The sequence below is a fragment of the Nylanderia fulva genome, unplaced genomic scaffold (genome assembly GCF_048542155.1).
Source record: "Nylanderia fulva isolate GAGA-0341 unplaced genomic scaffold, ASM4854215v1 Scaffold3, whole genome shotgun sequence".
NCBI classification, from domain to species: domain Eukaryota; kingdom Metazoa; phylum Arthropoda; class Insecta; order Hymenoptera; family Formicidae; genus Nylanderia; species Nylanderia fulva.
The window spans coordinates 484,243-497,187 of NW_028190368.1; the positions used below are offsets into that span (position 1 = coordinate 484,243).

At 33.2% G+C, this 12,945-nt stretch overlaps 4 protein-coding genes and 1 long non-coding RNA gene across 6 annotated transcripts; 2 read left to right on the forward strand and 3 right to left on the reverse strand.

Annotated features, from left to right (window-relative positions):
- Nucleotides 1-17: 17 nt before the first annotated feature.
- sro (SDR family oxidoreductase shroud) lies at nt 18-7,058 on the reverse strand. The gene is made up of 7 exons (XM_029307507.2): nt 6,973-7,058; nt 3,812-4,153; nt 2,752-2,944; nt 1,940-2,236; nt 1,541-1,846; nt 548-791; nt 18-275 (listed from the first exon to the last, which is right to left on the reverse strand). Exons 3-7 carry the CDS (start codon nt 2,909-2,911, stop codon nt 158-160), a joined length of 1,125 nt encoding a protein of 374 aa, XP_029163340.1. The 5' UTR covers nt 2,912-2,944; nt 3,812-4,153; nt 6,973-7,058; the 3' UTR covers nt 18-157.
- On the reverse strand, nt 5,037-6,811 carry LOC114934850 (zinc finger protein-like 1 homolog). The gene is made up of 3 exons (XM_029307588.2): nt 6,347-6,811; nt 5,917-6,222; nt 5,037-5,835 (listed from the first exon to the last, which is right to left on the reverse strand). Exons 1-3 carry the CDS (start codon nt 6,446-6,448, stop codon nt 5,284-5,286), a joined length of 960 nt encoding a protein of 319 aa, XP_029163421.1. The 5' UTR covers nt 6,449-6,811; the 3' UTR covers nt 5,037-5,283.
- A 322-nt stretch (nt 7,059-7,380) lies between the features above and the next one.
- PDCD-5 (programmed cell death 5) lies at nt 7,381-8,821 on the forward strand. The gene is made up of 4 exons (XM_029307809.2): nt 7,381-7,729; nt 7,975-8,083; nt 8,202-8,365; nt 8,441-8,821. Exons 1-4 carry the CDS (start codon nt 7,664-7,666, stop codon nt 8,489-8,491), a joined length of 390 nt encoding a protein of 129 aa, XP_029163642.1. The 5' UTR covers nt 7,381-7,663; the 3' UTR covers nt 8,492-8,821.
- Nucleotides 8,765-12,144, reverse strand: Tmx3 (Thioredoxin-related transmembrane protein 3). Of its 2 annotated transcripts, none has more exons than XM_029307416.2 (10): nt 11,805-12,144; nt 11,202-11,250; nt 11,080-11,119; nt 10,848-11,011; nt 10,597-10,780; nt 10,355-10,499; nt 10,041-10,281; nt 9,776-9,968; nt 9,505-9,697; nt 8,765-9,418 (listed from the first exon to the last, which is right to left on the reverse strand). In XM_029307416.2, exons 1-10 carry the CDS (start codon nt 11,845-11,847, stop codon nt 9,384-9,386), a joined length of 1,287 nt encoding a protein of 428 aa, XP_029163249.2. In that variant the 5' UTR covers nt 11,848-12,144; the 3' UTR covers nt 8,765-9,383. The 2 variants fall into 2 exon arrangements, with proteins under 2 accessions (XP_029163249.2, XP_029163176.2); XM_029307343.2 differs by having other exon boundaries at nt 11,202-11,259.
- Nucleotides 11,691-12,804, forward strand: LOC146722542 (uncharacterized). Its single transcript, XR_014925104.1, has 2 exons — nt 11,691-12,235; nt 12,354-12,804. It is a non-coding gene; the product is annotated as an uncharacterized LOC146722542 (long non-coding RNA).
- Nucleotides 12,805-12,945: the final 141 nt, after the last annotated feature.

Below are 12,945 nucleotides of genomic sequence, written 5' to 3' on the forward strand. Positions count from 1 at the left end.
GAAACAATATGTTGTAATTATTATTACCATTTTATTTATGTATCGAATTATATCGCTATAAATATATTAGTTTTTTAAAATGGAGCAAAACTCTTGAAAAAAATCGGACGTTGAAAAAGTAAAAACTATTTAATAAGATAATAACAATAATGATTTATTATTTGTTAATCTGCCACGATGGCACGTTGACGAAAGATTGTACCAATCGATCACGTATCCACGTTGGTGTTGTTTTAAACAATATGCGATAAAAGAAATATCTCCACGGTTCACATCTGCAAATAATATATAGTAATTATATTTAATATAATCTACGCAAAAACAGTAGTCAAATTTACCCGCAATTTCTTTTAATTTAAACAGCAAAATATAAATCTTTGAAAAAACAAAGTACACAGAATAAATTTTATCTACAAAATATGTCTCAAACATTTTTGATATAATAAAGAAACTTATCATTATTCGAGTGTCATTATTTGCACAATAATTTTATTAGCATAATATTGCAAAAGAAGAAAATAACTTTAGAGAGATAAATCGTGTTTACCTATACTCAGTGGAAGGATGGACATTGAGAAGAGCGCTGTCGAAGGTTTCGTAGATTCCCGGATTCGACAGGACTTTTATATTGTCCTGATTACCGGATGACAGCGTTACCCCGGAAAAATACTCGGTGTATCGAGTGAAATAGTCATTGTAAAATCGCTTCGCTTCATCCGACATGTGTCGTTCCATTTCGTCAAAGTGCAACCGTTGTCGTCGCATGATATTACTTTCCGATACAAAACCACCTATTGTTACACAAAGAGAGTGAATTTTATTCAAAGTTCTTTTTCAGATTTTTTAAATATTTCGAAACAATCATCGTCGACGAACGCAAATAATAATAATAAAAAAAGTAAAATTTTGATCGATAATAAAATAAATATTTTCTTTCTCCAAAAAATTTGATTTTTCATACATAGTATTTGTTAAATAAATTTGTTCATAAACCCTTTTGTAATTTCATGATATTACTTTTTAATATAAAACTTAATATCTACTGTTGCACAAAGAGAGTGAATTTTATTTACAAAATTTTTCAGATTTTTTATATTTTGAAACCATCATCATCGACGAACGCAAAAGACTCGCAATGAAAGAAAAAAGAAAAACTATAATCGACAATAAAGTAAAAACTATTTTCTCTCTCCAAAAAAATCTGATTTCTAATACATAATATTTATTTTAAAAATTTATTCATAAACACTCTCTTTGTTCAGGCGCAATAATTTTGCACAATCAAATAATTTTGTTCTCAAGATAAAATTATACATACAATGAAAAAAAAATTGTTAACACTTGACTAAACCGTTCACTAAATTATTATTTTGTTAATTAAATCTATATTAGTATTTAAGTCAAATACACGTTTTAATAGATTAAATATATTAGATTTTAATTTAAATATTCCTACAAGTTCAATTAACAAAATTTTTAGTTGAACAATTTAGTTAACAATTTTTTTTAGTGTACAATGTTGAATATTTTTTATACTGACCGGGTATAAAGGAAACTACACTGACGCCGTATTTGCCGACTTCTACCCGAAGAGAGGTGGCCCATGCTTGAAGAGCAGCTTTCGTCGCTGCGTAGACACTTACACCAGGCAAAGAATCGGCGGCACAGTGGCTGGATACCACGATAATTCTACCACCGTTTTGCCGTATGATCGGCATCAGCTCCTTTGTGATGCTCATGGTTCCGAGGAGATTGACATTTATCTGATACTCCGCGAGTTCCTGCGTCTGCCATTCAAATTCGCCAAACACCATTACCCCCGCATTATTCACCAGAGCACGCAGGGCTGTGAATTGATAAAGAAACCAAGTTTTATAGACTGCAAACTTTCTCTCATTTTATATATGGTTCTGGTTTTTTTAAATTACATATTGCTCACCCAAATTCCGTTCCTTCGACAGTTGCTTGACTTTTTCGCCAAATCCTTGAACGGATTCTTTATTCGTGATGTCGAGCTGATGGACGATGATACCTTCTTTCTTCAACGATTCGATGACGGCGTTGGGTTTCACCACCATACCTGCTTCACGTACCCCGGCTAAAACTGTTGCGCCCTGAGCACGACAGTGCATCGCTAGGCTGTAGCCCAAACCGGAATTGCAACCGGTTATAACGATGAGATCTCGCGGCTTTATTTTCCATCGACGTTTAGAAATGTAGTATAAGGTAGCACCACCTGACAAGATGAGGAACGATGAACAAAGAAGAAAAATCTATCATTGAAATACGCGAAACTGAAAGATTATAAATTAACGAAATAATTAATTTAAACGTTCTTAAAACGATTTAATGAAAATTTCCCTTACAAGAAACTAGCGAAATTATTATAGCTCTTTACATTGTCGTAAAATCAAGTACCCAAATAAATCTCAAATTTACGATTTTATCCCTAACAGCACACATGTCCGAAAGACATTCAGAGACTATACAGAGGATGTAAACTATCCTTTGGATGTCTCTGTGCTGTTAGGGATTTTTATAAGGTATATATTATATAAACATTAAATATACAAAAAAAGGAAATATATACATAATATTTCGATAATGTAGAATATAAATTCTCTTCATCTTTTTGAATTACATAATATCGAGTTGGAGAAAATTCGAAATACCAGCAGAAATACATTCGATTTCGATTTCAGCAGAGTCAGCGAACGAACCAGCTAAGCGAATACAAATGGATCCTCTTACCCAGTGAAACCATCGAAAGCACCGCGGCCGTACGCATGTAATCAGTCTTCACGAGGTATGCAAGATTGCACGAAATCGTTGCAGCGACTTGTAAGGACGTTGAATTTCTTCTCCACCATGCAGTCCATCTGTTATGATACACTTCCTTCACAGAGTTCATCTTCAGTTTACGCAGCTGGATACTCTATTATGCCTGCGCATCCGATATACGAGACTTAATTCAGATTAGATCAAACAACCCAAACCGGTCTCTATCACTTTTATAAATAATTTATTTGCGTTTAATAATTCGAAATAGAAATATCATCATAGGCCTCCGCAGAGGAGGCATTTACCCTCCTTCGAATCAATAAAAAATTAAACATTTGTTCTTTTTTTAATTAATATTGGAATTTATTTGCATACAATACCGGTCAAAATTATATCACCTTTTGATTTTTCAGCAAACATGTTTTAAAGTAAACGAATCTTTATCAAATCATAACATGTTTTGAAAGTTGGTATAACATTGAATTATAATTCGATATATGTTATATATCGTCCTTCAAAATATGTTATATTCGAGTAGAGATCCATACACTTTAAAACAAGTTATGCTGAAAAAAATCAAAAGGTGATATAATTTTAGCCAATACTAGATAAAATATTAATCCTAGGAAAATTTCAAGATGAGGCACTGTTCCGGAGATACAAGAGGAAAATGATGATTTTTAGTCAGTTTTATCAGAAATTATCAGTTTCATTTCTTCATATCTATATAAGGAACCGTGCCTATGCTTATCTTGAAATCTCTGGGATTAATGTCTCATCATAATAGTACTATTTCACATAAAAAAAGTTTGAAATTTGAGGTCCCAAAATTCGATCCTATAAAATAGGCGAAAGAACAGGTCTTTTTGCCATCACTCTTTTAAAAAATTTTAAAAGAACAGAAAATATTTTAATTATGTCTCCTCCTTGGAAAAAATCCTGCGGATGCCCATAAATATCATCATAAATGAATAAATATCGAATTATACATTTGAAATCAATGAAATATCGATTATTCTTTTATACTTACACAAGAATTTGTATGGAAGCGCGGGAGACGATCGGATTTGGTATCGCCACGTTCGCTGGACGAGGAAAGTCTGTAATCCTGTGCGATCACCGGCTCGACCGGCTCCTGTAGACCGCGGAGAAGAAATGTGACCCCTGATGAAAACTCATTCCGTGGCGGCGCCGTCCGGCCCGCTGCTTTTCAAAATAGAATACGCGACGTGGAGACCTTGTAATAATTAGAAATTTTTCACTTGTCCATGTCGAATATCGCTATGTGGATGCTTGGGAGTCTATAAGGATATTCGGCTTTGACTTATTGACGAGTGATCGAAGGTCTAAATCTTTGTTTCGCATGACGGCACTATTAAAGAAAGAGAAGAAATTAATAGTATTTAAGAGATAAATTAATAAAAAAGATAAATTAATGTTAATATTTTGTTATCAGTTTATATTATCCAGTCTTTATTTTTTCTAACTATTGTTGATAGTCACAATCATCATTCTATTGAAGCATTAAAATCTTATTAGATTTGCTATTATAATAATAAAGAATATAAATAACTTCAAGATTTTATAAAATACAATTTAATTTTGCTAAAAAATAAAAATTACTTATTCGGAATAAACGACCATGCTAAAAGAAATGTAAAAGCACCGATAAACCATCTTATGCGTGCGCGGTTGTAAGCATTTTAATATTTCATGGGAGATGTTTATAAGGATTCGACTCGCTTCATTTGAATTTCAATAAGCCACATCATAGAGAGTGTACTGAATACATTGTGCTTCTCTTTTTTACATTTGTGTCTTGGAGAGATATAAGAAATTTAGTTATTTCTGATTGTGAGAATATCAAGCTTTTAAAAAAAGATCTTTTATACAAAGACGAATATTGTCAAGCAAGAAAATAAGCTAATTACTTATTTATATTGTGCAATATCAAAAGTAAAAACACAAATGTACGAAGAATAATAATTAATTATAAAATACGAAATATATAAATATATATATATACAAAATATAATACATATATGTATTATACAAAATATGACATTTTATAGCATAGCAAATTAGAAAAAGACGTACGTTTATGCATTATAAAATACACACTCATACAGACATGTACATACACATAATGTAGCATGCATTCCTCAGTTTTATATAATATATGGATAGGATAAGTAAGTTTTTATGTGATACAATTTTTGCTTGTGATAATTTCGTAGTTTATAAATCGAGAAACCTTTACAGATTTAAATATACAACTTTAATATGTGATATAATTTACATAAAAATTAACAAATATTACATACATTATAACTTACACTAGATATGTCCTACTGTCCCTATAAAATTACGATTTGCATATCTTGCAATTGCATTTTGCGCTTCTCCCGCACTTGTATATATCGTCATTGCCACATTTTTCGCACTTTTGGGGTCGGTTTACATGACGATTGCTATCGCACTCGTGATTATATATATATAATATTAAACAGACTGTTCGCCAAGCTTCACATTAGGATTTGCCATTACGTTGAAGCTCGGATCACCATCCGTCGCCATTCTGCCCAGCCATGAAAAAAGCAGAATAATCCCAACGAAGAATAATATACCAATAACAGTTACTATGGCATATCTCTTGTACAGAGATCCCGCGGTTTTCCGTCGTACTGGCGCTCTTGATATTAGCTTCCACCATCTTAGGAACCATTCTATGGCGGATTTTCGCTGGTACTTGTTCTCATCGTGATCAAAGGACATATCTTTCGGATCGTCGTAAGCTTCGCACACCTTTCTAGATGCCGAAGTGGATAATCCAAGAGACGATTCAATATTTACGACCGAATAAGGTGGACCGTGCTTCTGATTACCTGCATGTACATTGCTAACAGTGGAATTTGAATTGATGGTACTACTTGTGCGAGACATAGCAACTGTAGGAGTCGCTGGCGTAGCTACCGTATGATTTTGGAACATGGTGCTTGCTACTGATATCGAAGGACGTTCTTGTTCGAGTTTCTGTTCTCTGTCTTCACTTAACTGTAAAGAAAAAAAAAGCATATTATACATATAACAGAGGACATTTTCTGGTGCTCGTAAGAAAATTAACTCAATAAATACCAATGGTAAACCAAGACCAGCCCGAGCCCAATTCACTGTGGCCAATTTTTCCCTGAGAACATCCGCGACTGGTGACACCAGTTTGGATTGCGGAAAGATACACACTCGACATGTAGGACAAGTATATCCAGCTGGTGCTGTGGTTGCCGGTAAATCCCTGGCATATTGGTCCAAGCATACCCAATGATACATGTGATAACATGTCAGTCTCACGCAATCGCCATCGCTCAATTTCCCAGCACATAATGTACAAACTGGATTGTAGTCATGATCATGGAGCCATAACAAATACGACTGTACTATACACTGCAAAGCACATGTACATTAATATCATACAAAATAGAACACTCATATAATAGAACACTTTATTATTCGTCAAACATGTATCTCTACGAAATAAAGAAAAAATTAGTAAAATGAAAATACGTACCTTCGGATGACTCGTGACCATGCAATGCTCGCATACATTGACGCGATGCTCAAAACAAAATTGATTCGTTACCCTTCTTTTCGGACACTTGCACAGACCCATGTTGCAACGTCGTGCAAGGGGCTCGAAGCGACGTTGAAACACAGATAAAACGTACTTAACTCGATACGCCCGCTTTATCGGCCTTCACTGCATAACATGTCGAAAGCGCCGGAGAATAATATCGCCGCTTTATTCGCGCAGCCTACCATGTTCCATCACCGGCCACGTCGTCTGACATTTCGCACTGACGGGTGCTACCGGAAACAACCAATCAACCTCGCGTTCGCGTCGTTCGTCGTCCAATCATCGCGTCGTTTCGCGATACAGGAGAAATGTCGCGGAGATAGAGTGCAAAAAACATATTTGAGATAAAATTAATCGGAAAAATAAATCGGATATTCAAACATCAAAGCGAAATATTGCTTCGAATCTCTAAACCGGCATCCCTGCATTCATGAGAGAAATATATTGTTCAAAAATCGTCTCTACAATATTTTAAAAAATTAAAAAATCAGAACACGTTATTAGAGAGAGAACTGATATTATTTTCTGAAAAGAAAAATAAATATGCGTATCAAACTTACCATAACATAAGGAAATATGCCGGTGTATTATACTCGCAATATGTATCGTATACATATTTCTGCTCTTGCCTGAAGTCTGAAGTTTAGCACTTTGGCACTTTCCAAGTGCACTCTTCAAGTGTGCATATATAGTGCCTGTCATGACATCACTATGTATTATTTATTTAGAAAATAAAAAATTATCTCTTTCGATGAATAATTTAATATAATAGAATTTGTCACATTTATCCTTTTTAAGTTTAATTTCTTTCTCTGGATCTATCTAGATATAAATAATATAAGATATAAATAAAGCAAAAGTGCAGTCCGGGATGTTACAGGAACAATTAGCATTACTCGGAATAATAATAAATAATTTTTTCTGAAATTGTTCACAATTTTATAATTTTGCAATCAAATATATTTAACAAATCTTATGTCTAAGAAATGAGATAAAATCATATCTTCGAGGTTGCGAAGAGAAGGAAAAAAACAAAAAAATTGAGTGTAGAAGGTACAAGTAAAACGGGCAAATCTATAGTGAAGATGCAAGGCTATATATAAATTTACGTATGCATATTGAACGTATGACGTTCACGAATGTTCACGAAAGTTTAAGAAGAATTAAGTGATTTAACAGCCGTAATTAAACCGCCGCGGTTTGATTTTAGAATCTAGAAAATTTAACAAAAGAATACGAAAAAGCGTAAATATGTCAGATCCCGAACTTGAAGCAATACGACAGCAACGTTTGATGCAGTTGCAATCCCAATATAAGGTAATTGTTATGAAATTCTGCAGTTAAATTTATAGCTGAAAAATATTTTAATTGGATATGCTATTCATTCTTTTTGATAATTACTTAAATATAACATTTATATACATAAAATATGTAACATCGAGGTTAAGTATAGGATACTGTTTTATATTTGACAAGAGAGAATTTAAAATAAAAAATTACTCACATACATATATATATATATATATATATATGTGTATATATGTATATATTTATTATTCTAGGGTAACAATGCCGACAATAAACAAGCGATGGAGGAAAAGATGCAACGCATGGAAGAGATGAAACATACTATATTGACTCAAGTATTGGATCAGTCAGCTAGAGCAAGATGTAAGATCATATAGATTACATCATGTACCTTCTATTTTGCCAGTGTCAATTCTATATAATTGACAGATATATGTAATATACAGGTACGTTAGTTAATAATGTATATATATGTTGATAGTAAACACACTTTGTCTTGGGAAACCAGAGAAAGGAAAAATGGTAGAAGAAATGATTCTGAATATGGCACAAAATCGTCAACTACCCGGGAAACTTGGAGAGCAACAATTAATTAATTTACTTGAGAGTTTAAATCAACAAACGCAAAGGAAAACAACTGTCAAAGTTAGTGTAATTTAAATATGCATCTAATAATGTAATCTAAAGTGACAATATTAAAACTTTATTTTATCTTTTCAGTTTGATAGAAGAAGAGCAGCTTTGGATTCAGATGATGATATGGATTTGTAGCAAATGTACAAATTTTATATCCGATATGTTACTTTGATTGGGAAACTTACTCTCAATTTGTGTATGCAGTTAAAGGTAACCTTTTACAGTTACAATACACATTATTTTTATGCTTAGTTGTGTTTTACTTTTATGCTATAAAAATAAAAGTTACTAATGCCAATATGGCAGATTTTGATATAGATATAAGAGAAAATTGTCCAACATTATCTCCCATCTTACGATAAAATATTTCATATATCCTTCTGTAATAATAGTAACACGACAGAAATGTTTAGTTTATATTTTTTTTATTCGATACATATAAATATACATTCAGCAAACGCCTAACACACGCAAGAGATTATTTTTCCTTCTCGAAAAGAAATCACACAATCACGCTTGCAGTCTACACAATACAACAAACAACAATTTCGCACAACTTACATGATGCTAAATATATTAACGTTATTTCATCCATATATATATATAAAAAAAACAATGTTTGATACTTAATACAATCTTTCACAAATTACGTGAACAGTCGTGTCTAATATACAAATTTTTGATATATCTTATATTCTCTTTTTTTTTAAAGCTTTTTGTTAAAAGACAAATTTTTCCGAGTATGTACATACTCACTTAACTCGGTTGTATTGTCTCGGGATTTTTTTTTACAACACAATCATAAAAGAAATTAGTACATATACACAAAGATGAGTTTACCAAAAATAAAAAATATATGGAATGTTAGCGATATACATTATTGTATAAAAACTCTCACAATCTTAAAACTGTTTTGGCAAATTTTTCTTAAGAACATATTACATAATCATAAGCGTTCATGTACGCTACATATAATAAAAAAATTGCATCTCGAAATTCTCTGTATAATATATATCCATAATGATTTTTAATCATTCTTCATATGGCTCGCTCCAGCATTTTCTAAAAAGAACACAAGAACGATTACATATGTTATGTTTATTTCTATATAAAAACTAGTTTCTTTTCATCATGTAAAAAAATTATACCATCTTCTTCATCATTCGCGTCCAAGATATCTGGACAGCAAATACCATAACATATTAATGACAAGAATCCAACTGGTAAACCGACCAATACAGTCATTAAGATAGGATCGCCCTTCCACATTGAAGCCAGAGTAGTTTTCAATTCAAACCAAGTTCTATAACTACGTACTATCCAAGTGTTTCCACCGTATCGCTGAAAATTTATCAATAATTATAATAGATTCTTACTGTTAATATATTCTTTTAATAGAATTAATTAAAAGATATGTACCGGAGCACTTTCATTGCGAATCTGCTCTAGGAACAATTCTATCACGTACGGAGTCAGTTTCTCTGTTTCATCATCGGGAATGTGATGGTGATTAGTAGTTGTGTTTATCACAATTAAGCTCGGTAAAGGTAGTACCATCATCGCTATGCTATTGACTAGATCGGGACTAGCTATCCAACCAAACTGAAAATGACTGAATACAATTGTGATATTAATTTATATCCAGTGCTTCTATATCGAAATATGTGCTGGCAAGTAAACATACTCGTGATATTTCTCTCGTTTGCTCTTAATCACAGACTCGACCATGTCTCTAAATTCCAGCATATCGGGCGCGACTTCTTCTAACTGATTTTCTTCCACTACCGCTAAAACGAGATTTTTATTTGTTAAGAATAATTGATTTATATTTCCTCTGGTCACTTTCGGAAATGTCGGGAAACGTTCCGCGTTCACCCATTTGTAAAGCGTCTCGTTCATTTTTTCTATGTCACTCAAGTTGTGTCCTACAAATCGAATTAAGTATTTTGATTATAGATAATAAACATCATTTTCTCTTATTATCAGATTAACTCTTACCAGTGAAATTATAATGCGAGCTTTCTTTGTACACGAATACTGCCGGAACATTTTCTACAGGCGCGTGTTTATTTACGACGTTCGGGTGAGATTGATAAAAGAATGCATGTGCTTGAAATACATTTGCAGTCTTGTGATAAAGTTCCTGCATTTATTTAATGCATTTAGACAATATAATTAAAAATTGAACTTTTTAAATTGCCTTTATAAAAATTTACAATAAAATTGTGAAAAGAGCTTACCCAGAAAGCTCCAGATCTACTGCCTACGTATAAGAAATAGAGATCCCGATCTCTTTTTATAATATCAAAGCTCTGAGGTCTTGTTACCTCTTGCACAGGGGGACCGCTTAATCTTAAAGCAAATTTGACTATTTCATCTCTAGTTCTGTCACCGTGATATACATGTTCTTGATCACCCTTTAAACTGTAAATGGAAGATATTATCAAAGATATTAGTATTTCAGAGATCACAGAGAGAAAGACGCACTTACAATAGAATGGTAGGAAATCCTTTAATTTTGAATGAAGTCGCCACACTGGTAAATCTAGTACAATCCACACGTCCCACTCGTATTGATGTTGCATGCAAATGTTGAGCGACATGAGACCAAACTGGTTCCAATCTCTTGCAATGTGCACACCATGGCGCATACATCTACAAAAAATGAAAATAGTTATATATTTTGAATATATAAAATGTTTTGTATAAAAGAGAAAACATACCATGACAAGCCACTGTCCATCTTTGTGTATATCCAGAAATCTACAAGAGGCAGATATTAGTTAAGGTCTCCTTTTATAATTGGAAAAATCGAAACGGTATATGATATTGCCAGATTACTTACCTATCACTCAATTCGAGCACGCGCGAGCCTGCCGTGTGCATCAAAATTGCTGAAAAAGCTAAAATGTAATTAAACGATAACAAGTGCTTGCATTTGGAAATATTACTCGTTGTTGAGAAATATTAGGCGCGAAACAAAGTTCCGATAAGAAATCAAGATATACATCTGTTATACAGATAAAATTCAACATAATGTTTAAAGTATTATATTAATTTGAAATTGATAAAAAAAGCAAAGATATTTCTTACATAAGATCATATGAATAAATTGAGTTATTCAAATTGAATTAAATGTCTAATTAAATTTGATTGGCAAATAGAATTTACCAAATGTTTTTATAAATTCATATTCACATTATAAAATTGAAATGCAAAAAAAATATATATATACATACATTTTCTACATGCATTTATAAATGATAAATTTTCTGTATAAATGGTAATCAAATTAGAGATTAGAAATGTCAAGCGAATATCTCGTTATCGATCGGCCGAGGTGCGAGATTACGTCGCGCGCAAAACGATCAAATACTATAACGTATGTATTATTTTCTACGGACAAGAGTAACATTTCGATATGTGTGTGACCGGGAGCCACACTTACCATAGAGAAGTGTAACGAAAGAGATTCGCGTGAGGGAAACCATTCTGATCGCAGATTCAAGACGTCGAGAAAGTAAAAGGAAAGGCAGCCTCCTTCATCTGATCCTTCGGTAACACGGGTGTGTCGAACGCAATTGCATAATTCTTTCCTTTCCGATGCACGCGGACGGACGGTGTTTAGCGACAAGTGCACGTCTCTGTGTCTACTCAAGCTCGTCACGCGTTCTGTCGCATCGTTACTCCCTCGTTTATTACGTAGAACGTGTCGTCGCTCGTCGCTGATTTCGCCCACCGACCAGCTGTGCGTTCGGGAGTGACGGGAGAACTCCGAATATCGATAGTGGAGCCTCCGCGTGGCGACAGCGCGAACTCCGCCGCGGCGCGGCGTCAGGCTCACCAATTGACAAGTCAATTTTCAATCTCGATTTACAGGTAGATATATGTGCGTAAATGCGTGTATACAAAACGTGTGCGATAAGAAATATATAAAGTGATAAGTGATAAGTGCATGTGCGCGGATATGTTGTAAATAATTTGTAAATATTTGCAGAGTGATACGCATACGAGATGCAGTTAGATCGATAATCGCGATCGATATAACGTGGCGGCAACGCAGAGTGCAGAAGGATCATATCGGATCGTTGGATGTCTATTAATCGTCAGATTATCAAGGTAAGCTCAATTGCTTAATTATAATTGGACCGCGTTTACTTCGGTGCATCGATTTATCGGCTATACATATATATATATATATATATATATCGCGATTTTTTTGAGGGACAGCCTACGATATATGACCCATAACCACAACGCGTTGCTTATAGATATATTTACTTGCGTATAAATAATGAGCAGCAGATTAATTATCTATTATTCTTGAATTCTCGCCGCATTGCAAGATCTGACAATAATGTACAAAATAAAATAGATTTTCAAAGAAAGAGAGAAATGTGACTGTTTAGTCCCATTTTTTTGTTTATAGTTTTTTATATCATGGTTATCATATTTTTGTGATATTATATTATATATATATATATATATATATATATATATATATATATATATATAAGGTGTATCTAAATAAGTGCGAAAAATTTTAGATAATTTTTTGTCGAAAATTAAGAGGGGTTTTTTTATATTCC